This window comes from Artemia sp. Qi Xiang Cuo, chromosome 1, assembly GCF_049724085.1.
Source record: "Artemia sp. Qi Xiang Cuo chromosome 1, ASM4972408v1, whole genome shotgun sequence".
In the NCBI taxonomy this organism is placed as follows: domain Eukaryota; kingdom Metazoa; phylum Arthropoda; class Branchiopoda; order Anostraca; family Artemiidae; genus Artemia; species Artemia sp. Qi Xiang Cuo.
Genome location: NC_142794.1, coordinates 100,325,103 through 100,351,691, shown reverse-complemented (window position 1 = coordinate 100,351,691; position 26,589 = coordinate 100,325,103). Strand labels below are relative to the sequence as shown.

Genomic DNA, 26,589 nt, shown 5'->3' with positions numbered 1-26,589 from the left:
GATTTAGTCAGCGTTGCCAGTCAACATTTTAATTTAATGCAAGGTTTGATGATGACAGGTTAGGATAGGTTAGATTGGGTAGGTTAGCTCAGGCTATGTTTTTAACACATTACTGATATTTATAACCAAATTTAACCTAACCTAAACTGACAGAATCTAACTTAACCTAGCTTTAACTTTTACCATTATAACTTGCATAAGACTGAAAAAGCTGACTCGCAAGGCAAATTGAATCTAAGGAGAGAAAAACTAATTTTCGACATTCACCGGTGAATGTTGACATTAACCAGATTTCGGACATTCACGGTAACAAGCAGGGTTGCCACCCAGTGAAAAAAAATAATTGATTTTAGTGAATTTTCGGTTAATTTAGGGAATTTCTTCAATAATCTAGTGGTTTATATGCTGATTTACCGATTTTTGTTTTCTGGCAATATAAAATTGACTATGAAGCATGAGATTTAAAACTGAATTGATCCGAATATTTTTCAGTACACTTGTGTAATGGACGAAAGTAAAACATATTAAAATATTTGTTAATGTTACATGTGACTGCAATTGGTCGATAAGATCCACACTCTAGGCTGATAAGATCCCACGCTTAAGAATAGACGTAACAGTCCCACATAAAAAAGAATCTAGTATATTAGAAGAGAACTAACACATTTTGAACAGAAATTGCAAGTGAGATACAAGAGACGGACAATCAGCACGAAGGTAAAAACACTAACACCATCTAGATAAATCGGCTTGGACTTCAGCCTTTCTAGACCATTTTAACAGCTCTGGTGGACACGGGAGTAACATTACGCTGCGTTATCTGCCGAGGCAAGAGTTTACAAACAAGGCTATAAAAATGACAATAAATTGTATAGTTTATAGAAATGAAATTTTCACGGCAATGTTTAAGCCAGGAAGAAACCAGAATAGCATCACTTTTAAAGGGAGCATCAATTTTCGAAGAAATAATGTACCAGGTTCACAGAAGTACTGGGAGGATTCACAGGAATGACATCATAATCGAGAGATGATCATAATTGAGTTCAGTTTCATCGACGTGTACAGGATTCGAGCATATTATTTTCGATGAGCATTTACAATAATTAATACTAGACACTGCTTTACTGTCATGAATGTCAGCTGTGGCTGATACTTCTTGGAGCAATACAGTAATTAATGGGAAGAGAATCCAGAACTATTTCGGAGCGAACAGAATCAGTAAAGACGTTTCAGTTTAAATCATTGATTATCATCCAACGATAACCATAGTTATTTATGCTAATTAGCAGGCTTTTAACAATGAACAAGCACTCGAAAATTATATTAGTTCAGCTAATTGTTCTTGATTATAGGGGAGGGGGAGGTATAGGGGAGGTTATTTACAATTCCAGTTGTATCATCACGGTTGTAACCATCCAAATGGATATCTGCCATGGTCTCTTCTCCCTTGCCATCCATGATCCCATTTCAAACATTCCATGTTTTTTTCATATTTCCTTTAGTTTCCTCCAGCTTATTTAGACTTTCCTCCAGCAATAATTAGACACTGCGTTTCTCCTCATTTTATTCACCAGATTCCTTTGCTTTGTAAATAAAATAAATTATTCACCACTTTTGGAATCCAAATGTGATTCATAGAGCCGATTTTCTATTTCACAGCATTTGCCCAGGTCGAATTTTGTCTTCGTATTTAGGGATTTTTCTCTATAATCTATCAGTTCTAAATTAGATTTTCTTCTGTGAAAACCTTTGAAAGTGGAAAGAATGGTGGATATGAATACACCCTCTACATCTGCAAATAGAACGGAAATGGAGTCATTAAGACATAGGAAGGTAGATATGCATTAAATACAATTTTCTAATTTAAAAAAATCATTGAAAAAGAAAATAGGACTTGGTGCTTTTTATAATAGGATTTATAATATAAATAGATAAAAGGTAAGGTGAAACATACGGTATTGGACTCTATAATCCCTACCGGTGGTGCTATCTCTGTTTCTTGGCTCTTCAGACAGGCAGTGCAATTGGGGGTTGGGGGCCAACCATTCTGTGCTTTCGCACACCCTTTCTATTGTCCTTCCCCAGATTTCTCCGGGTATCCATTTAGAGCTTGGTTGACTCCGGCTGAGCCTACAGATTCACACCACTGACCCTCGTCCCAAACCAAAGAATTGGGTACGCTAAGATTCAAACCCTCGCCTTCTCGGACAAAAAATATTAAATCTAGCACACCAATCCACTCGGCTAGGTTGGATTGGGGGGTAAGGGTTGGGAGTAGAGGGGGTATCTACTCTGGGAATTGTCTAATGGTTTTAACATTTACTTCTAATATATAATCGAAACTCCAACAATTCTCCAAATTATCTTATTTTTAATTGAAACACGTAGTAAGCGCAGATAACGTCCTATTCGTAAGTTTGTGGATTTGTGTGCTAGCATATCAAACAGTATGTAGTAACGAACTGTAAGAATGGTGTGACATGACTCAATATTAACCGAGACTCTAGAAACGGAATTTTGATATCAATCGATATTTCATCGGATTATTATGTTGATTCCAAATATATAAGATTCATTAAGCTTAGTTTCACCCATAAAATGCTAAGAAACTGCGAAAATTTGCCTGATTTTCGAAAGAGGGGGGAACACCCACTAAAAGTCAAAGAATTTTAATTAAAATCAAAATATTAGATTCGGTGAGTCAGACATCTCTACTGTAGAGGTTTCAAGTCCCTATCTGCAAAAATATTGAATTCTGTCTTATTTGCCAGAAGAAAAACCACAGTTGCGTGTTATTTCTTTTCCCAGGGGCGATCGTATCGAACCTAAGGCCTTAGAACATCGAGAGAGGGTTCATTTGAACAGAAATTCAATTTTCTACTGTCCCTTCATTTGACGAAAAAGATTGAACGGCTATTAGCCCCCCTCCCACGTCCCTTTTTTCCAAAAATTGTTTGATCAAAAGTTTGAGATAGCCATTTTGTTTAGCATAGTTGAAAGATTCCAAAACTATATCTTTAGATTTAATACGACCCACACAGCCCCTGAAGATAGGTCTGGGAATGAGTGTGAGCTAAGGATGATTTTCTAAGGATAACAAAAAAAATGTATGATGTATGAAAACCAGTTTCATAGCCACAAAGACAAATAATAGGTGACGGAATGCGTTGGACTTGTATAGTTTGGGCTATATATTTGCACATTAGAGGGGTGGGGGTAAGGTTTGGCTAAGTTAGGTTAAATTGTTTTACCATCACACCCCGCTAATGGGAAAATATATAGCCCAAATTATTTTATTATATAAACTAAAGTATTGTATTTTCATTATTTTTTGATATATTTCATTAGGATTAACATAAATTTACTTCTTGGGAGTCTTCCATATGATTAATAAATACCTCTTTTTTTATACAAGAAACAATAAGAACAATGTTTATCAAATTTGTGAAGGGTGGGACAAACTTTTTCGATAGAAATATAAAAAAGCCATTTTCAAAATTGTCGCTGGTGTCCTAGTAATTATACTAGCTCAACTAGAGTAAAAAGAAAATAGTTTCTATATTTTTGGGAAAAAAACTAGGATTTTGAATCGACAAGGGAAAAAATGAAAGAAAGAAAAGGCATATATTTTGATTATATTACCGATAACGAATTTCCAGTGATCGGGGTATAAGACAATGGTACCCATTTGGGAAAATACAGGGAGTAAGCAAGGGTTTGTTCTATTCTCTGCAGAAAGATGCAAAAAGGCATTTTTCAAAATTTCAAGGGTAATTTTCGCTTGAGAAATAAAAAATGGCAACCTAAAGGTATTTTTCCGCATCTAGGGGGTAATTTTACCCCATTCCTGTAGGTGCACCTGTCTAGAACATGGCCAAGAAACAAAACAATTAATAATTACAATGATAAACAGTGCTATAATTCTAGTGATTTCTAGTCAATAATCTGGTGATCTAGTTACATTTTTTCTAGAATCTAGTGATTTTTTTTCACTGGGTGGCAACCCTGAATGCATGATTTCTCCGTAGAGACTCTATGGAAACAACCGGGAGAAGATGTTCCTGTAGGAGCAGAATATCAAAATTATTCATTTTTTGATTGATTGTATGATGTATGAACAGACTGTTATTGTTTTGATTGATTGTATGAACAGACTGTTATATTTATGACAGTTCATTTTCTGTCCCAATTTAAATTTTTCGTCAATTTCGATGTTTCAGATAGGTATGTTCAGGAGAGAGGGAAAATTTACATCATAAAAGTCACTTTCTCTTTGATGAAATTTAATGTAGAGCCAAAAGCTGCAATTTTCGACTGATGCTTATGGTAGGCCAAGGGAAGAATAACTGGTACTTCAGATGGGCAAATGATAGTATAAGTGGGTATATTATCCAATTGCCTATCCTCGCATAAGCGGAGCTGTTCAAATATATCTTTCACATGTCTGTAGGATGGCTGATCTCCCGCCCTTTGTGGCATATGTATGCCACTGTAGAAAACTTGAGCCCAAAACACAGCTTATGCATCTTTTAGTTTATTATCCGGGAAAAACTTAGCAGCATGGTGAGCCATCACTTCATCATCAAGCCCAGAGCGGATATTTGTTTGCAAAAAGTTAAGGACGTACAAATGCATAGGCACTACCCTCTTTGGTAAGGCCGGACCGCTTAGTAACACGGAACCTGGCAATGCTTGGATATTCCAAGCCGAAAGTCCGTTCATTTTACTAGGTATCTCTTATTAGTCCGCTTTATGTCTGCACTCTTTGAATGCTGAAAATTAGTAATATTTCCCAATTAACACGGATTTCTCAATTTTGTTTGTTGTGCAATCCAATTAACTACAAAGTTACATCCAGTTTATGACCTCACGGTTCAAAGGCTAAATCAATGCCCAAAAAAAGGACAAAGCAGGTATACCCCCCTGTGCACATTTTTTGGAATCGTATCTTTTCCGCTATTCAGTAAAAATTCTATAGCTAGTCGGGATTTAAAAGCACTTTTTATATTATGTTTTCTTTTGAATCTTTTCTTAATTGTTGTGATAAAATTGGACCATCTGGTAAAGTTATGTAATTAATTTTCTTATTTGACCAATCTTCCTAACTTATTGTCAGTTCAATTAACCTTATCTTTCTTTTTTCTAATTTCTGAGAAGCCATCTTTTCATGATATCTATTTCCAATAAAAAATATTTAGGGACTAGTAGTGTATTTTCAGACGACGATAATTTTCAGTACTCTATCAACTAAAGAAATAATTGCTCTCCCTTCAACTTGAATAAAATATATCTGACATAAAATGTAAATAACGTTTTTTATTTGAAGGTTTACGATAAATCGAAAAAGCCAACTCGTTATTATCTCTAAGAATCCATGTATCCGAAAATGGTAAATTTTTTTTTGTTTCTTTTACATTTGTAAAAAGTAGTCCCCCTCCTCAATGATTCAAAATTTTCATAAAAAGCTTCAATTTCTCATTCCCCATAATTCCAAATAACCAAAATGTAATCCATATATGCCTTACCCCAAATATAGGTTTTAAAAAACACCTGTAATAAATTATTTACAAGTGTTTCTGAAAACATTGGCTAACTTACCCTGTAATAATAGCCTATTTGAATCGCACAAATAGTTGCAGAATCTCTTACCATCTTGTTCGTTTTGAAAAAAATTCACCTTACCTACAAAATGTATTATAACAGTTAGAGTTAGGGCATTTTTGTTCAAAAGAGAGCTTAGGTATAGCCAAAGAAAAGGTTCAACAATTTGAAAACAACAACAAATAAATCGAATACAAGATTTAAGATTGAAAATGGGAGCAAATTGAACATGTGAATTTTTACGATTGGCCTGAATCTTATATGATACCTTAGGCAAAGAAGACCTAAATGCAGAAGGAAAACAAGAAATATAGCTTTCCCTCAAAATACTGCCTAAAAAGGACCGGAAAAGCGCCAAATACTTTTTTCCCGCCCACTTCAAACGGAAGAGGCTATTTTAGAAACTTGTGAGGGGGATCATTCAATTAAAAATTGAAATTTCTAGTGCCCCTTTTAAAGGCTAAAAGTAATTGGAGGGCAACCAGCCACCCTCTCGGTTCCTTTTCTGCTGACAGGCTTTTTTATAACCCCAAAGATAACAAATTAAATTTTGATATATCAGTTTTGTTCAGAAAGTTCGCCATGTCTTATAAATTTGCCTTCGGGGTTGATTTTACGCCCCCAGCTCCATTGTTAAACTTTATCTTACCCTGCTATGATAACTCAACGTCCAGAACCACGAAAAAAAAAAAAAAAAAAAAAACGTAAATAAATACTATGACATTCTACACCACAAATTCTGCCTATATTTGGCAATAATGGTAGAATATTCTAGAATTCCTCGTCACCTTCATTATTCGTATTGGTCACTTTCTCTTTGACTGCTCAATTTTGTATATTGGGGGATATTTCCACAGGGGGCGGAATTACCCGGGGGACTTCAGCGAAAGATTTTGATCGAGATGATTTTCTTTTTTTTGTGGGAGGGGGGGGATTTTCTGGAGGATTCCCCGAGGGAGGAGTTCGGCGAGAGTTCTGGAAGGATTCCCCGTGGAAGGAGTTCAGCGAGAGAAATTTCCTCTGGGCCGATTTTCCGGGGGTTTAAGCCCTGCAACATCAAAAAATAGCTAAATCGTCCATGTTGGTATAAATATTAAAACCCTAGGGCTAAAGAATAACAGCATACCCAAAACTGGCATAAGAAACATAACCCCATTATGAATACAAACCAATATACGTATTAATAAATAGATCCGCCAATTATTTGAGTGATAAGCAGTAAAAAGATCAACATTTCTTCTGGGTAGCGGGTATATTAAGGCCACCAAATTTAGCTTTTCCCACCCTAACTAACATTTGCAACAAATTTTGAGCAAACCTCTAACCAATGGAACGTACAATTTACGCTACCCAGGGGTGCCAAAACACAAACCTTTAGGGGTGGGGGCAAATTTTTCAATAGAAGACACAAAAAAGGTGTTTTTCAAATTTTAGGGGTGGCAACCACCCCATCTCATCCAAATTAGTAGGCCAACTGGTAGGCCTGGTGCTGTTTCACTTTTTTCTCCTAGCCGAGTCCCTATTAAAAAGACATTTTAGTATTAACTGAAATTAACATCAAATCTCCTAAGCAAGCATATTTTAAGAAGATAAGCTTCAACCATGTATTCATCAAAAGTGAAAGCTGTCTAATGACCTAAGTAACTTGTATTCATTATCAAAGCTTGAACACCCAAATGTGTAATTGATTAGATTAATTGTGAAATATTCATGTGGTAAATATGACAAGACCTGCAAATATGGATTGTATATTAGGGTCTCTTCGAGAGATCATAAACACTTTGTGCCGGAGCAGTTAATTAACAAAATAGGGATTAATGTAATAAAAAGCTAGGGGTATATCATTTAACGGGAAGACAGGGGACTGAAGAAAAAATTTGAGAAAGACACGAAATGAAAAACGAACTATTATATGAAAAATATGGGAAATTATGAAACGTTATCAAAGTCCTGAATTTCACCGGGGGCGGGAGCTGGGGAGCAAGAGATAGAAATGCTTTATGTGAAAAATTTTGTCAAGCGTAGATTTGCAGACTTCGCTCTAAGCTCAACTGATTGGTTCAATAAGTTTTCCCAGTTCTCACATTACTTGAAGTCATATTACTTGAAGGGTTAGGTTTATATTAACGGACTATTCAGGTAGCTATGAAACAAACTTACGCATGTAGTCAGAATTTCATCCTGAATCCAATTGTAACATTCATTTACATCACATATAAACTTTACCCCCAACTCCCTAGTGTGCAAATATATACTCTGAATTGGTTTATATAGGGGTGGGGGGTAAAGCTCATTTCCAGCAAAAATGAATGTTAAATTTGGATCCATGATGCAATTCAGACTATATAGGTAGATTTATTTCTTAGCTACCTGAACAGTACATTAATATAAACCTTACCCCTTTTGTTTTCTTCAGAATACACTTCAACTGATAGGTAGCTCTGAACGATGACCAACTGACCATGTTACTCATGGTGTTGAGTGAGAGCGATGACCTGATGAGTGAGAGCGATGATTAAAAAACCTGACCATGAGTGAGAACGATGACCTGATTACCAAATTACCATGAATTTGATGGGAAACTTTACCATGAGCCCTTGGGTATCTTTTGAACTGTGCATCACGTAATTTTCGTATCCAAAGCTTGGTTCAAGCACGGATACAAGGCGGTGGGGGGGGGGAGATGGGATGGCCTGTCCTCCAAAGACAAATGTTTGAATAATGCTTCGTAAACTATATTATTAAGGGCTATATTTGAGAAATAAGAACTGAAAAAAGTGACTGTTTTCTAAAATAAATAACAGCACAGTCAGTTTTATGTATATCATACATATCATGACTGTACAGCACAGTCAGTTAAAATGGTATATCAGCACAGTCCGCTTTATGAACTCAAGACTGAAATGTTTCTGCTGTTTGAGAGAGCCCAGGGGAGTGCGGACTGAAGACAAAAAAGTTACATAGTGACAGTTTTGTGGCATACAGAGGCTGGTATCACTTGCCACTGCTTCTTGAGACCGAGACACAGACAAAATGTGTGTAACACAGACGTCTAACTGAACTAATTTTATCTCAATCACATAGATTGCAAAAATCCAAGACTCCTGCACACACCCTGGCAATCATGCCTATTCATCTGCCAGCAATCGAATGTATTTGCCTCACTTGGATCCTAGTGTGAAGTATTTTATTCACCTTTTTGTTCATTGAGTTTAATACTTTACATTTTTCTTTACATCTTATTCTGTTGACATTGATTTACTAATTGCTATTTTGAACTTTTTGTTGCAATTTCTGGAGATCCTTGAATTAATTAAGCTTTTTCCAATATTTACATGCTCATGTAAATATTGTAAATGTCACGTAATATTGTCATGTAAATATTAAAGCAACAGTGATGAATAAACATACTTTATAAACATACTTTTAACATACTTTATAAACATACTTTATTGTAAGACTCGCTGACACCAAATACTCAATATCTTATTGTTCCAAAATAAGAAAACATTCATTTAAATGCTTATTATCTCGACTAAATATTTTACTATTTATAATAATGCTAAATTCGAAAAGAAAAAAGAGTAAAAAATGAAAAAATTATAATCACTGCTGTTTACATTCTCCAACATCAGAATCAGGCACTCGGAAAATTTCTGGTTTTATTTTCGTCACCTTTCCTTTTCCCCTCACAACTATTTCTTCCTTCTCACTGCAAATTTCTTGTTTTATTTTCGTTACCTTTCCTTTTCCCTTGATAACAGTTTCTTCCTTCTCACTGCTACTTCCACACACTTGAAACTCACCAAAATTCTTCGGCACGCTTAACTGATGCTCTTTCATCGTTGGCTTAATATCTTCCTGAACTACAGCTGTATCAACAGGATCATTTTCTTTTTCTTGATATTTATCGTAGTTCTTCATTGATACGGGTTTTGGTCTAACAGTTTGTTTTCCAATGCTTTCTTTGAATTGAGTTGCTACGAATTTCTCTTTGAGTTTTGATTCTGGTTCTTTGGCCTTTTCCTTATCAGGAAAGAATATCCTTTCTACAATTACAGTTTTTGATGCTTTTACTGGAGGATCACCTGGGACAAAAATGTACATTAGTAAACGCTTTCACTATTCTTGGACATTCTCTAACGAGATCCAATAGATCAGTATCCTAAAAATGCAACCAAAAATATTCCCCCCCCCCCAAGGAAAAATTTCTTCTCCCAGTCCCTAACTTGAAACCTTCATTCAAAGCCAAAATGATACAACGAAACTGTAAAAAAAAAAAAAAAAAAAAAAAAAAAAGAAACATGATGTGGTGCGCGCTGTTTCTTGAAACAACAAACCCACATTGTATACAAGGGAGGTAATTCATGCTCCCAAAAGCTCCAAATACAGGGATTATTGAAAAGGGGTGGGGGGTCAATAAAAACCAATAAATTAGGGTTGCTTACCGTCTTGACCCCACGAGAATTGGTGTATGTCACCTCTTTCCCCTCTATCAGTTCCAGAACTGAATCAAAATATCTGAACACAAATTTCAGCGCTAGACTCAATATGCGGAAGTAACGTTAACTTTTACCTCTTTTCAGCTAGAGGTAACTTCATCTTTTATTTTTAGTTTATACTCTGCAATAAAATAACGAAGAAACTTCAGAATTTCAGAGGGGAACATATTTCAGCCTTCAGTTTTGTACGAGCCTAGGATCACCTCTAATTAAATTATTTAAGCAACCAAAAATTGTGTTACCTTTTAATTTTTTTCATGAATTGAGCATTCTATTGATTTATATTTGTAGCTATAGCATAAGTAACTTTTTAAGGTTAGAAAAAATATAAATTTTCTTCCACATCCCCGCTCTTATATTAGCAAACATTAGGCACAGACGAACCAAGGCCACATGTAACGTAAGCACAATATTTATATTTTTCTTTTACTAAATGTACTTCAGCAGACATAACCCCCTTTTCAATTCTAACCGCGAAAAGGGTAATGTCTAGCAAAACTGAAATTTTGTTTCAATCAGTCTTGTGGCAGATTGTTTTTATGTTTGTGGCAGAGTGTTTCTAGTGGTTATGTTTTAAACATTTAAAACATTTTTCAGAATTTTTCTTTTTCGGTCTTTGGAGCAGATTTTTTTGTGTTGGTGACTTTCAGTGCTGCAGTGTTTAGTGTCAAACACTTCTTAGTACTTCTGATAAATTTTTGATTATTCAGTCTGTTTGAACCCCTGCCAAATTTTCTTTATTTAAAGCAGAGTAGTTAAGTTTTTAAACTCCTTTATCTCATATATGATTTCTCTCAACTTTATCTCTAAACGAATATACTTTATACACGAAGCAGGTAGGATATTTTTGAACAATGAAAATGCCCTTGAAAAGAGATGCAAAAAAAACACGAGAAAGTTCAAATATTGCAAAGATTTTTAGACTAATTGACAAGCTGTTAAGATGTAAAACCCTTGATATCACTTCTGACGCAAGAGCCATTGCAACGCATAAATGAATGATTCAACTAATTGTTTATGTATAAGAGAAACCCGTAAAAACAGCTTTTATCATATGGATAGAGAAGGTACTTGGACAAAGAGGAAAAAAAGTCCTTTAAAAATAATCTGAGAACTACCCTGAAAAATTCTTTGAATACTTCGTTAAAACAACTAAACTAGGTTTGCTTGGCGAAAAGATCCCATATTAATAGCATTAGAAAATCTTCCGTAATTATATATCCTAGCGAGGATATGCTTATAACATGGAAGGGAAAATTGTGTAAAGTTTAGGGTAAAAGGAATAGTCACTTTTCTGGAATTTAAATTATGTTTTGTTATCTATTTTTTTTCTAGTGATATTATAATGTATTTTGTGATAAAAGCTGTTTACACCGTGACTGGTGAATCTATTGAGCTGCCTCATAAATCAATTTGTATTTTTTTTGGATGCTACCTGTTTTGTTACTAACACGTAATTTGTCTGCTTGAGTTTTTAAAAGAATTCCAATTGGACAATTAAGTTTATCGACTTCATAGTCGGTTAAAGGCTATTATGAGCTTCCTAAATCAATATGTCATTTTCCAAAGGTTACTTGACGACTCTTCCACACCCCCCAAAAATATTCCTGTTCTTTGTGTGGGATTTATATGTTCAGATTTACAAAATCTTACAATATGGGGAAAATTATAAGCCATCCTATTCACACAGATGAACACATTTTATCCTTACATTTGCAGAGGAACGATACTTTTTGCCCTTTTAAACTTCGAATTCGCTCTTTACTTTTATCAGAAAAGTTTTTTCTTGTTTCTAGGCAAAAGATACTATTTTACATGTATCAAACACTCTTTTGTGCACATATCCTTCAATTTTGGGTTGTGATAACACTATGATACTTAAAAAAAAGGTAAAGAAATACGCAATTGGACTTTAAAGTCCCTACCGGCGCTTCTGATATCCATTTAATGACCTTTCAGCCAGGAAGTTCAATGGGGGGGGGCAGCCATCCTATGCTTTTGCATACCCTTCCTGTTTACTTTCCCCAGATTTCTCCAAATACCCATTTAGAGCCGGGTCGACTCTAGCTGACCTGACAGAACCACACCACTGACCCCCTTTCCAAACCAAATAACCAGCGACACCAGGACTCAAACCTCACGGACAAAGGACTCAAACCTCACGGACAAAGGTTTCCATAAGGTTCACGGACAAAGGACTCAAACCTCACGGACAAAGGTTTCCATAAGGTTCACGGACAAAGGACTCAAACCTCACGGACAAAGGTTTCCATAAGGTTCACGGACAAAGGACTCAAACCTCACGGACAAAGGTTTCAATAAGGTTCACGGACAAAGGACTCAAACCTCACGGACAAAGGTTTCCATATCTAGCGTGCTAACCACTCAGCTGGGATACTCATAGTACTCTTATATTGTCTTTGAAACGGAATTATCTCAAAGAAAACAAAAAGATTACTTTCCTATAATTCCATAGTAAAAAATGTGCTTTAAAGTCATTGGTTATATCAGTGAAATATTTTTGAAAATCAATCATATTATTCCTTATTCCTGAAGAGACAACTTGTCTGTTATTCGATTGTACCACATTTTTAAACATTCATTGGAAAACTACTGTCATTAGTCATAAATGTCAGTGAAACTATAAGTTGTTTAGTTGAAGCATAAAAAACAATATTTTTTACTTCATCGAACATAGTAAATTTCGTGTTTTTGCGAACTTTTACTTCAATATGCAGAAAAATCCTTCCGAAAGCCATCGCATTTTGTTGCAAATATATGGTGATTATGATTTAGCTGAAAGAACGTGTCGGAAGCGGTTTGTACGATTTAAAACTGGAAATTTGGAAGACTAGAAACACGCTGGAGCACTAAAAAAGTTTGAAAATAAAGAGTTGTAGTTAGTTCTCAATGAAGACGCATCACAAACACAAGAAGAACTTGCGAAAACACTTGAAGTCACTCATCAAGCAATTTTCCGCCGTTTAAAAGAAAAGAGAATGATCTGAAGGTCATGAAACTGGGTGTCGTGTAATTTGAAGCCAAGAGACATCGAACGCCGTTTTTTTTTTCACGTGCAAACAACTGCTTTAACGGCAAAAACGGAAGTTTATCTTGCTTCAAATTATGACGGACGGTAAAAAGTGAGTCCACTAGGATAATTCAAAACGCGAGAAAACATGCGGATACCCTGGTCATTTCTCATCCTTGACGGCATCGACGTGATCAACAGCTCGGCATAGTGTGTTATGAACTACTGAATCCAAACAAAACTGTTACAGGGAACATCTACCGATGTCAATTGGTGCATTTGCGCCAAGTTTTGCAAGAAAAACGCCCACAACACGCCGATAGACACGAAAATGCTATTTTGCAATTGCAGCATGTGGTCGGCCACATGCTGCAACGCCCGTTAAAACACCTCCCACCCACCTTATAGCCCGGACATTGTCCATTCTGATTACTATATATTCCGGTCAATGCAGCATGGCTTGACAGACCAGGCCATCTCCAACTATGATGAAGTAAAAAAATCGGTTCGATTCGTGGATAGCGGCTAAGCCGGTCGAATTTTTAGATATGGTATTCAGTAAATTGTCAGAAAGATGGGGAGAACTTATGGCTAGTGATGGAGAGCACTTGGAACATTGAGTTTGTATCCAATTTTTTAAAATAAAGTTTCAATTAAAAAAAAAAAGGCATGAGCTTATTTGCACATCAAATTCAAAATAAATACAAAAAAGGGATTATTGAAGCGTAACTGCATAAGCCCGTAGCTACGGTAAAAGTTCATTTTATCTTAATAAATCATCGGTTTTATATTTTAAGACTGCGAGAGAAAGCTTTGAAATATGTTTATTTTCCATTACAAACATTTAGAGCATCTGGTGTAATAATTTATGTCATCAGAATGTCAACAATGGCATGAACTCAACACGATTAAGAGTTATCTTTTAATATGGATATTTTCTTTTCAGCAATTTGCCCTTTAAACGGCATTTTGTATCAAAATATTCAATAAATTGTAATATATGCAAAAAAAATTTAATTAAGACAAAAACGGAAAAAAATTAAAACAAGAAAATTAATATCGGTGCTTTTCATTATGGTTCCTTCATTCTACAGAAACTTTTTACACTTCTTAATAACCTTGTATTGCCTAGAATGAATTTGTTTCCTGTTCTTCATCCCGTCCACCAGAATAGCCACCCAACCCCTAGGCAAGGTATAAGTGTAACTCGGTTGTAGACGTAATATCCATCAACCAAATAACTACAACAGAATAGTTGCAACCATTAAAATTCCGTTTAAGACACTTCAAAACAAGAATTAGTCCAAAGCAGGCGTATAATGAGGTCTACAGAAACATTCCTATCTCAAAATTCTTTAAATTGAGCTTTAAAGCAACAGACAATTTGTTGCTTTTTCACTGATTGAAATCCCCTTAGCCCCTTAGACGCCATAATTCCCTATCACAAAACGTTTTTGCTACCTCCATATAAATTTTAACTTATAATAGACTAGAGACTAATTGTTTTGTGCTCACGCTCGTTGCGTCTTTTTTTCAATGTTACTAGGAAGGGTTTCGTAAGATTTTTGAAGGAGCCGCCAATGCTCACCGTCTTGTAGGCTGAATCACAAAATTCTTTAGTAAAACATTTTTTCACTAAAAAATTTTCAATAAAAATCAACCTTAAAGATTAATAAAGTGAAAAAATCGTGATTTTTATTCTATACTTCCGTGTAAAAAGCGTGCTTTAATTCTTCCTATTTCTTTTTATGACTTAATTCCACAGCCCAATTTCACTACTACTTATTTCTAGAGAGAAAATAGTGCTGGCTTTTTAAAAATTCTTCCTACTTCTTTTTATGACTTAATTCCACAACCCAATTTCACTACTACTTATTTCTAGAGAGAAAATAGTGCTGGCTTTTTAAAAATTCTTCCTACTTCTTTTTATGACTTAATTCCACAACCCAATTTCACTACTACTTATTTCTAGAGAGAAAATAGTGCTGGCTTTTTAAAAATTGGTTAGCTAATATTGAGCAACTCATCTAAACTGACAGGGAAATAAAATTTTTGGAAAGACCCTGATTAGTTCTTTTGTGTGAAATATTAGGCTAGTGCCAAGATAGGAACTATTTCTGGTTAAAATATTTATGCAAGGAAACTTTCTGTCTCTCTGTAGCAGAAATAAGAGCCGAAAATGCAGCTGTTGATTCAAAAAAGGTAATGTGAAAGCATTCATAAAAATAAAGCTACGAAAGGCAAATTTGGAAAAAAGCAAGTTTGCTTTCACTTTTAAATTTGAGCACCTAAAATAACATAGAAGCAAACAGAAATCCATTTGTTGAACACTTGGATGCTTTGTTAATTAATTTATCAAATTATTTTCTGGATCTCGATTTTTACAAGATATGCGTGGACACCGGGTCCATTTATCGACAAAGAAGATGACGAATTTAAATTAACAAGTAATGAGAAAGAAAACTTGATTTGATTAGCTTGTGATAATTCCTTAATATGAAATGTTTACAGTGTACCTCTAATTCAATTTTGGCTAGATATTTAAAGTGAATACAATATTTTGTCAAATAAAGCATAAAAAGTATTGACGCCGTTCGCAAAATTTCATTTATACGAAAAGCATTTTCCGTATTAGCTGAAATGAAGCACAAATATCGTGTTCGTTTGGTTATAGACTTAACGAAAGAATGTCAGAGTCTTTGCTGAAATACAGTGAAGTAATATTAATCTCTTTTAAATTGAGATTTTAATATTAATTTGATTTTTATTGATTACAAGTTTGTTTCATACGGTTTACGTTTAATATTAACTCTATAGAGGCGGTTAGAAAGCAGCAATAGCCATACTTTCTCAAAATGGCATTTCATACTTTTGAATTAATTGCCAAAACAGTTTGCTAAGCTACTCTCAAAGAAGATCGGCAGGGCAATGTATGTTCGATCACACTGGTATAAATCTAGAATTGGGGCTATTGGGAAAGAAACATGTTAAGAAAATAATTCTTACTTCATAATATACAGAATAATCCCCTTCACTGCAGATACATTATACTTTACCCCCCCCCCACTAATGTGAGAAAATAAATCCCTAATTATATATTTCATATGTATTTTTTGGTTCTCGACTTCGTCAAAGTTGATTCAATTTAAGGGTCGAAATATGATGAAAAATGGCTACTTACATAGAAAATAGATAATGTGGGCTATATATTTACACATTAGGTGAAACTGTAGTTAAAAAATGTTAACTACGATTATTCTCCACATTATGAAATAAGAATTCTTTTCCTTCTCAACAGCCCCAATCATAGACTTATGCCATCAAACTTTGACCAATCTGATCTAAATTACCCTACTGTCCTCCCTTCGAGAAGGGATTACCAATCAGTTTAGCGCTATTATCTCAAAAAAAAAAAAAAAAAAAAAAAAAAAAAAATCAGATTCAGCCTTTGGGCATGACAGTGAATATATATGGGTTTAAATTAACTAGCTTGAAAAAGTTCCTTATTTACTGGAATTATTTTGTTCTCGTGTAAAAGAGTAAATAATTATTTGAGTGACCTGTTAGTTCCTGGAGTTTATTTTCCAGTTCTTGTACTTTGACTATAAGGTGGTTTTTTTCCACAGTTTTCATGTTTGATGTCTCACGCAAAACTCTTAGGTCTTGCATCATGGATCTTATTTCTGCTTCTTTGGCAACAATGGTGAGTCGCTGACTTCGTAGTTCACTCTTCAGTTCTTCAGTTTCAGCCCTAAAAAAGACACAAGACATCAAGAAGTAGATTTGACGGGAAGAGAGAAATTCAATCCTAAAGAAAACATGATTGCTATAACTAACTAGCATCAATTATAATTTAGCAGAGCAATATGGTAATCTCATGATAAGAGATAAAGTAACTTTTAAACATAACAGCATTACTATAATCGTACAAAATTACGAAAGTACAGAGGCGGCAAAAATTTTATTTCATTTATTGATGAAGGTATAAAATAGGTGTTCCCCAAATGTAGGAAGGTGAGCGCTTAATTAAAACACTAACTATGCTTCTACTCCCCATTTTACCAAGAACAGAACCAAGAAAAAGCAAATTATGCCGGTATTATTATTATCAATTGTTTTTTTTATTTATCCTGCAAGTTGAGTAAACAAAAGCTTTCTGGACAAAATTTGTGTTATAGCTACCACCAAAGGAATAAACTTCTGATATGAATTAGGGTAAAAATTCACAATAAAATAAACAGTTTTAATTCGAAATAATTTATTAACAAAACGAGAAAAACATTGTTTCGTTTCAGGAACAATGATTTAAAGCAAAAAGTAAGGCTTGACGGAGCAGACGCCATCAAGAAATACTGAACTAGATAGGGCCGTATCCAGGGGGAGGGGTTACCCGGTTTGACCCCCCCCCCAAAAAAAAAATGTTTATCTGACTCGTAAAAACGTAACAAAAATGGATATAAAAAATTTTGTATGCGTTTTTAATGTTTTTTCTTATTTACCCCCCCTCCCCCCCCCCCCAAAATAATTCCTGGGTACTGCATTGGAGCTAGATATTAGACAGAACTTCTGAACCCCTTTAAAGTGACTCAAAAAGCGCTTGGACTCCGCAGCCCACAATAGAAATATTAGATAAAACGCAGCACAACAGTCAATTATTATAAACAGCATAAAATTAGTTCACGCTACATTCAACTACATTCGACTCTTCTCCCGTAACTAACTTTAATTGCTTATAATACTTCCAAATATGTATATTTTCTCTTGTGCTGGATGCAAAAATACACAAGATGGAATCACTTTTCTATAGCTCCCTCGTTATAGGTAAGCTTTCTTCGCATTTGGTAAGAGCATGATTATTCATATTAAACAACAGAGAAACACACTCTTCGTATTTCTTCACAGTGAAGTGTGCTTGTGACATTTATTGCTAACATCTGGAGCATAAACTGACCTCTTTTAAAATTTAGGTTGTTTTAGAATACCACCTGATATGGTTCTCGTTTCCGGAATTTTAAGGTCAGAAAAAGACCAAAAAGTTTTGAGTTACGGGAATTGAAAAAAAAGACTCTTAGTTTCTCTGTGTTGAATGTCTTTCCTATTATCATACAAAATACAAAATAAATGAGTAGGCAGCAGGAATAACAATTAGAATGAGTAACAAGTAAGTATGAATAGTAAACATATAAAAAAAAGACACCCAATCTATTCCAACTTTTCTTTTCTAAATTCAAATAAACTTACCTTGCTTGTTTAAGAAGAGCTTCCATAGCCTTGTCACAAACCCTGTGCTCTTTCACGTCCTTGCCAGGTTTAAACACATCCCCACTGTTACTCTCAGATTCCAGCTTATTTAATTTCTCCGTTTGTGTCTGTAAGAAAATCAACAATGTTGGCAGAAATGTACACAGGAATCAGGGGTGCCAGTTGGAAGGGGGTGGTACTTTTTTGGTATTTTCGTTGAGAGAATCGAAAAAAAAAAAAAAAATATCCCCCTCCCATGGATTCAGATGTAAGCTCAATCAATTAAGGCAGAAATGCGTAGATTTTACAGAATAATTTTGGAAAATGAATATTAAAATAAACGATGGCTGATAGTGACATTCTTGCTAGTTTGGTGTAATCTGCATATACAGTGATCTTGTTGTTGACCTAAAAAACGAGACCATTTGTGCATTAGTTGAAAAGGGTAAATTTATAGTACCTTGTGGGACTCCGTTTCTAGCTTTGGCATTTTATGAGTAATGACTGTGCTTTTTGTCTAGCTTTGGAGCACACAGATACAGAAACATTTGTCTTTGCAGGCACTTGCGTAGTTTTTTTTTCGGTGGGGTGCGTGTGAACATGTATTATAAAAAAAATCTATAATTTGAAAAAAAATACCCAGAAATTCGAAAAATGAGCCCCATCCTCCCTCCATACGTCCCTAGATTAAGCCAGCTCTTCTGTTAATTTTTTTATTTTAGAGAAGATAATTTTGTACAAAAGGCGTCGACAAAACTAAAAAACCGCCTTTTAATGGTCGGATTTTTTTTATGTTGACTCTTAACATCAATTTCTAGGATATCCAGTAAGGGATACCAGTGAACCAAATGCGTAATATTAGCAATAAAAAATTTGAAAAAAATTAAGAATACCGTTATACATCTTTGTTAGCATTTGATAGATATTTCAAATTGTTTACTAGACGATATTTGACCTAAATGTCAATAAAACCTGTTATTGCAAAAACCTTTTTTCCGAAGAAGGTTGGATCAATCACACATCCAAATAGTTCTAACAGGAAAACCCCATTCTATAAATTTAAAAACATAGCCTACATTTTTCTTTCTAGGGATGCAAGAAGATTATACCTGTCCTGTAAATTAACTAAAAGAAAAAGTTTTCCGCGATAAAGGAATATATAACATAAATAGTGTCTTTATATAAAAAGTTCAACAGAATTCAACTGACAGGTTTTCAAATAAAGTTCATTAAAGGCATGGTTACCCCCCCCCCGAAAAAAAAATCCTTTACAGGCAATGCATATGATCAGTACTTTGTATCTGTTGTCTGACAATTATAATTGTTTGCATCTTAGCAAGAGGTTTGGAGGCCACACATAGCAGGCCCAAAACTGAATGTTACCGTACATTAATTTAGTAAAATTTTCAGACTTTGCACTATGGAAACAAACTACAGTTAAAAAATCTGCACTGCCTTTTTTTCTTTTTTTTGCGAATTCAAATTTCTTACTTAGAACAATTTATCTCCGAAACTACAATCACAACATCATTGCTGAATAACATTGAATCACCAAAGATATTGAATCTTTGGGGATTCAATATCTGTTAATCAAAGATATTGGTGATTCAAAGGTATTCAAATATTGGAGATTCAAAAGATGATCCAAGATATTGAATCTTTGAATCAACCAAAGATATTGAATATTGAATCAGCCATGTGAGTAAAAAATTGTTTAAGGATGAGGGTGCATACATCAAGCTCCCAAACTGACCGTTGAATAATGCAAAACGTAGAAAAAAGGCAAAACCAACGATTGGAACCTTTGGGAAAAAGACCCTCCCCTCAAAAAAAAGAAGAGCATGCTAAGATAATCTTAAATTAGATTATTCGTCAGTTGATTAGTAAATAAATGAGGGGCTTTCGTATACTAGAAGAATGTGTCACTTTCACATAAGGGAACAGTCGATCAGTCCTCCACAAACGGTGGACAAATCTTTGGCTACACCAGTGATTACCATCTATTGACGGTATAACTTTATAAAAGTTTTATAATATAAAATCTTAATACACACACATACACAGGTTAAACACTCTAAAAAACGGAATTTTTATATCAACAAATATATTAAGGGTCTACTGTTCACGGTAACTCCAAGTATGTAAAATTCATTAAACCTAAAACTACCTAAAAAAAAGTTACGAGCCTGAAAAAATTAAAGAAAAGGGGGAACTTTATAGAACTCTAAAAGAGGTGCAATCTTCCAAATTTCAGCCTTATATTTGGCCACTTTGTATCACAAATCAAAACTTTAGGCCCAAACAGGAACAAAAATCATTTAAAGGGATTTTGAGATTGTCAATCAGTATAGAATTATTGACAAGGCACATATATAGCCTATAAGTTTCGGATCCCACCCAGGCGAAATGCTTATTTTTTTGTCATTTTGTGGTTCGCAATGGAAACGTTAGCCTAAATGCTGTCGAGAAAAAATTTTGAGATGGCCAAGGAGCTTAAGACTATTGAAAAGTAATATTCATATTCTTCCAATTTCAAAGGTCATACTACCACTCGGTACCACATATAACATTTGATTTAATGTTGCGCTTTACTTTTCTTGGAAAACTTAGTTTTTTTTTGTCAAATGGTTCAACTTGGTAGATAATATATTTATATATATATGGCCGTGTAAGTTTCAATACAGTCGATCCAAACAGTCAAATTTAATTTTCACTGTTCTTGCTAATTAAACTCTATTTATTTAAATTTAGGCTCAATTGTTATCAAAGGAGTTATACCATAGTCATACATTTTAAATATTCAAAATGGAGAAAAAATAAAATTTTAGTTAGCGTTTAGGCACGAAAAGAGAAAAAGAAAAACGTACAATCTTTCTTTTATTTATTCCGAGACAGTTGCGGTGTAGTTAACTGACGGCAAACTCTCACTTTCAAGGTGATTTGACACTTTCAAGGACTCAGCTGATTTCACGACTTGTAAAATATGCATACATACAAAACTGTTCAATCAACGTTAAAACAAAAACCATTGATATGGAAACAGCTGAACAGAATAGAACAAAATTTCAAGGAACGAGTGACAAATATTATATCGTTGCACACACGCTAAACCTGAGCAAACTTCATTTAAAAGAGGAGAAACACATTCCTCAGGGGAGAAGAATAAAGTTCGATCTTAATCGGTATTAGGATCGTACATATTTTTCACCCTAGAAAGCATACGCAAATCATAGAAAGCAAATTTGGCATTTTATTTATTTAAATTCATGTATCATATTTTTATATATTTATATATATATATATATTTTTTTAATAACATATATTCATATGTCATGGATAGAAGATGTTTAGAAAATAAAATAGGAAGTAGTTGCAAAGTGGATATTAGAAATTTGGGAAATTTTGTGAGTGTGGGGACGAGACAAAGGGAGGATTTTCTATCGTAGTGTTATTTTCAAAAGTGTTTGAATTTATTATTATGTTTTATGCGTTTTGTTGTATTTTTATTATCCATGGCCCATGGGGCTTTTGTGAGAAATATATCTATATCTATCAAACAGTTCGTGGTAACGAACTGTAAGGAGTGACCCGGCTCAATAGCAACCGAAACTCTAAAAAACGGAATTTTGACACCAATAGATTCACAAGAATCAAATTTTTATGCTGATTCAAATATATGTCTCATTAAGTTTAGTCTTACCCATCAAAGGTTATGAACCTGAGAAAATTTGCCTGATTTTCGAAAAAAAAGGGAGAAACACACCCTAAAGGTCGTAGAATCTAAATGAAAATCACACCATCAGATTCAGCGTATCAGAGAACCCTACAGTCGAGGTTTCAAACTGATATCTGCAAAAATGTGGAATTTTGTTGTTTTTTTTTTGCTACAAGAAAGATCACAGATGAGTGTTCACTTGCTTTTTTTCCCCAGGGATGATCGCATCGACCCTGTGGTCCTAGAATATCGGAAGAGGGCTCATTAAAACGGAAATTAAAAGTTCTAGTGCTCTTTTAAAAAGACTGAAGAATTGGAGGGCAACTAGGTCCCCTCCCACGGCCCTTTTTTCTCAAAATCATCCGATCAAAATTTTGAGAGAGCCATTTAACCAAAAAAAGTAAATTAATATGCATTTTTTTTTAATTATTAATGTAAGGTGAGCCAAAAACAAACCAGCATTAATTCAAAAACGTTCAGAAATTAAATAACAAAACAAGTTTTTTCAACTGAAAGTAAGGAGGGACATTAAAACTTAAAACGAACAGAACTTAATCCGTATATGAAAGGGGATGTCCCCTCCTCAACGCCTCGCTCTTTACGCTGAAGTTTGGCTTTTTCTCACAACTCTACTTAAAAAAAACAAAAAACTTTAGCATTAAGAGCGAGACGTTGAGGAGGGGACAGCCCCGAAGGACGAAGGACAGCCAGAAAATAAAAAGCAGGTATGTTGAGTATGGTTAGAGTAAGACTAGAAGAACAAGAAATTAAGAAATGGTGACAGTAACTAGGTCTATCCAAGGATGTAGTATTATATAGGACAGTTAAATCTAGATATGGAACAGAAGTGCATTTAAAGTTGAATATTCCAACTAAAAATATAAGGCTATAGATCCAGTTGAGAGCAACCTGTCTGCCAGTGGGGGGAAAAGCAATTTTTGGCAATAACTTTACCTATTACGAAAAACTATCTCGGACTATGCATAAACAAATTTTTGTTGCGGTTTCTTAACCCCCCAGAAAAATACTCTCCTCCCAAACAAAAATCTTGGATACGGCCTTGGGTACCTGTGTATTTTCCAGAACACACTCAAGAAGTTTGCTTTGTTTGGAGTAAAACCGGTTTTTCTCTCGCATTCGGTCATAATTAGCTTATTCTTTTGTGAAATAAACTACGACGCAGGTATATTTTAATTGAATATCTAACGTATAAATGCGTTTAGGTTAGGCATTTAATATATTGATTTGAATGCATTTTGCCCCACTTGGGCCATTTTATAATCAGGGATTCTGATTGATCACTTTCCTCCTACCCATTCAAAATCTAAAATAAATTAGCGTGAAGAATCCTATGGTACAAAATAGTTGCTCCATTATTCAGCAGCTTGTTAATAGAACCGGTCCTGTGTGACCCAGAGAGGTATCCAGATCGGGGTCAAAAGCACAAATACAAAAGTAACAATGACATGCACCTAAATACGGGAAGAGATATCGTAGAAGCTAAAGTTAAATTATCGTCGCTCCAAAGGTGCGTACAAACCATAGGAGGGCAATAAGACAAAATAGGATTTAATGTGTCATAGTCCGGGAGCCAGACCACTATAATGTGACAACTAGGTGGTCATAAAGACACAGTCAGTTTGACAATAGTTTCCGACTATATCGACCACGCTGAATCCGAATATGGGTGGGGGCAAAGCTGGAGATAACGGCTTGACCTTGTTAAAGCAAAAAAACACCCTTTTTAGGCCTATAAAACGTGTAAAGACTCAGTATTTTTTTTTCTAAGGTTGTACCACTCCGATTTAGTGGTGTAACATCTCAATTAGGTCCTAATATGGTCTTCTCATAGAATATATTAAAAAATTTTCCGATATCTTGTATAGCCCAGGAGCTATAGGCTAATATTTATTAATTTTCCCCGAAAATCTCAAAATTCAAAGGTTCATTTTCAACTAAACCACGTATCTCGGACCTTTCTAATAATTTTTTGTTGTTCATTCTTTTCCAGAATTTACCTTTCGTATTTAGCTTCACATTGCCGTAAAGTTCAAAGCTTAAAATGTTCGGTGAAGCCGTCTATAATTTTTTGAAAAAGTGTAGGCCTAAAAATATATGCAAAAATACATTTGTCCAAAATGATGTGACACATCTTTTATGCTAGAATTTAACGCCAAATCCGAATATGAACTTTACTTCGCAGCCCAATCTTAACTTCGTTTATTATAGGCTAATTACTAATTTGTAGGCCTAAAAATTTTGTTTTGATTAATGTTTTTACAGGAGATGTTTTTATGCCAAATTTTGACGCCGAGTCCAACGGTAGTGTTAACTTGGTCATCGTGTTTCAACTTTAGTTGCTATATGCTATTTAATTTCCTATAAACTCTGATTTTCTTACAAATATAGTTGTAAATCCAGATTATAATCAACCTACGTAGTACGAAGCTTTGCAAGGTAGTAAACGGACACGGAAGAACCATGCTCGACAGAAGCTGAAAGCTTAAACCTGTAACATGATTCAAGAGTACCGTATTTATTATTTATTAAGTATTGTAAGTAAAGCTACAGGTAAAGCTTGTCAAAATACAATTCCCGCACATCCCAATGGTTTTTCTCAAACATACAAAAAAATCCCGCTAATCCTCGTCCGAATCGTCGCTGTCGGCACCACATCGCCCACCACATGCGCAAAGAATGTCGCATAGCTTTATCCCCAATCAAGGACACTTTTTACCACACACAGTTTTACAGTAAAAGATGGTTGAATCCTTGTTGACAGATGGAGGCCAGGGGGTCAGTGCTGAAGTCACTGGACTGACTCCTAAAATATCGTCATGGGTCCAGCCAAACTTAAGTGGGTTGAAGATATAGGGCTTAGGAATCATAGCCTGAAGAATAATGCTCCATTGAAGTATAGCTCTCTTGACGTGATATACGAAAGAATCACCTGTTGGGGGTAAGCTGTTCAAGTTCTTTTTTCTGGGAAATAAATGAATTCGGAGGTCATTGAGAGAATAAAATTCGGACTGTTTTTTTCTATATACCGATACAGTCAATTTCGTACAGATACGCAAGATTTCGGGCTCGTATATAGGCTAATGATGTTTTTTATATCACTCCTCACTTTCTGTGTAAGATCAGCTATTTCTTGAATGAGCTGTGATTTAACAGCAGATGTAGCAAATGTTTTTTTGCCCTTCGAGAACAAAAAAATTACCGTATCACATCCACTAATGCAATGTAGCAGCCCTACTGACTCTACAACAGCCCACGATGTTCTATTCACAATTTTATGGGTCAGAAAGACTTTGTCACGGAACTGAACGTAGAGCTCCGAACGTAGCATTCGGCAACATGGATAGCAACACGCGTGTCTGCTTCTTCATGTGTGCTGCACAAGTTCGCTTCGTAGTCCGGATTCGGATCTATAGTCATTTTGGATGGGACCAGTTTTAGCACCTCATTGTATCACTGAATCCACCAGAGAGGTAAATGGTAAATCTTAATTCAGAAAGACAGACATGGCTTCACAGTTTAAAAATACATTCGATAAGTCTTGCCTTACTTTCTGAATGCATAAGCAAAATATCCCAGTTTTCTAGCACCATGCTCTTCTTAACGGTAGAACTCTTCGTCACTGTATTTCTTCTCCACTCACGACATCCACGAATGTTTTTTTAGAACAATAGGATTCCCGGAGATGTTTACAAGGCCAAACACTCCGACATACCGATCATCTACAATATGCAGCTCGGTTGTAGATTTTGGGAGTCGATTTAAGAGTCTTGCAAGGATTCGTATCGAAAATGCCTCAACGGTTTCGGTTTTGTCTGGCACTTGCGACCGGATTAATGGCATGAATTCTACCACCACACCAGTTTCCGTGACCGTGTTAATCGGAACTTCGCTAGGCCCACTTTCTAAACTTGCAGAGGTGCGAATGAACTCGAGAAAACTTGACTTCGTACCGGATCGAAGTTTAACCCGTTCACTAGCTACTGCTTCAAATATTGCTGGCGCGTAGGTCAAAAGTTCGTGTGGCATGATCTTACTTAGCATCTCAAGCGTAGATCCTGGACTAGTGCCAACAGTAACCAAAATCTTTTTAACAGCTTCCAACTCAGCATAAACGCTGCAACCGGTCTTGGTCGTTGAACGTTTAGCCTGTTTTGTATCGCAATCCATAGTCTTTACTTTAACCTTGGAAAAGGAGTTGGGTTTTCCATCGAAGTATGCTTCCAATGCTTTTAAAGCACTAGCTCGTGCACTCAGGAGGCTCATTGCCACTGCTTCGTCAGCGACTTGATTTGAGATGATATTCACCAATGATTCCTCATCACATTTAAAGGGATCAATATGGTCTTCGACAACAGAGACCACATTACTGACAAGGTTTTCTCGGCGTTTCTCAAAGGTTTCATCTTTGCTTCCTTCACCATCAAATTCACTCATGCTCTCAATTCCAGCAAGTCGATAAAGAGTAGAGGAAACTTCAG

General features: G+C 35.2%; 1 protein-coding gene across 4 annotated transcripts in view; it reads right to left on the bottom strand.

The window, feature by feature from the left end:
* Window positions 1–537: 537 nt before the first annotated feature.
* The window catches only part of LOC148956994 (protein Spindly-A-like), a 69,209-nt gene continuing 43,157 nt past the window's right edge, over window positions 538–26,589 (bottom strand). The window contains exons 8-12 of one of the 4 annotated variants that reach the window (XM_089097167.1): window positions 18,376–18,503; window positions 16,695–16,885; window positions 9,222–9,689; window positions 5,599–5,682; window positions 538–1,792 (exon numbers count right to left, since the gene is read on the bottom strand). In XM_089097167.1, the coding sequence (XP_088953293.1) occupies window positions 1,602–1,792; window positions 5,599–5,682; window positions 9,222–9,689; window positions 16,695–16,885; window positions 18,376–18,503 (1,062 nt within the window). In that variant the 3' untranslated portion in view covers window positions 538–1,601. Of the gene's footprint in view, window positions 1,793–5,598; window positions 5,683–9,211; window positions 9,690–16,694; window positions 16,886–18,375; window positions 18,504–26,589 lie in introns of all 4 variants that reach the window. The other 3 variants (XM_089097176.1, XM_089097184.1, XM_089097192.1) reach the window with 3 other exon arrangements.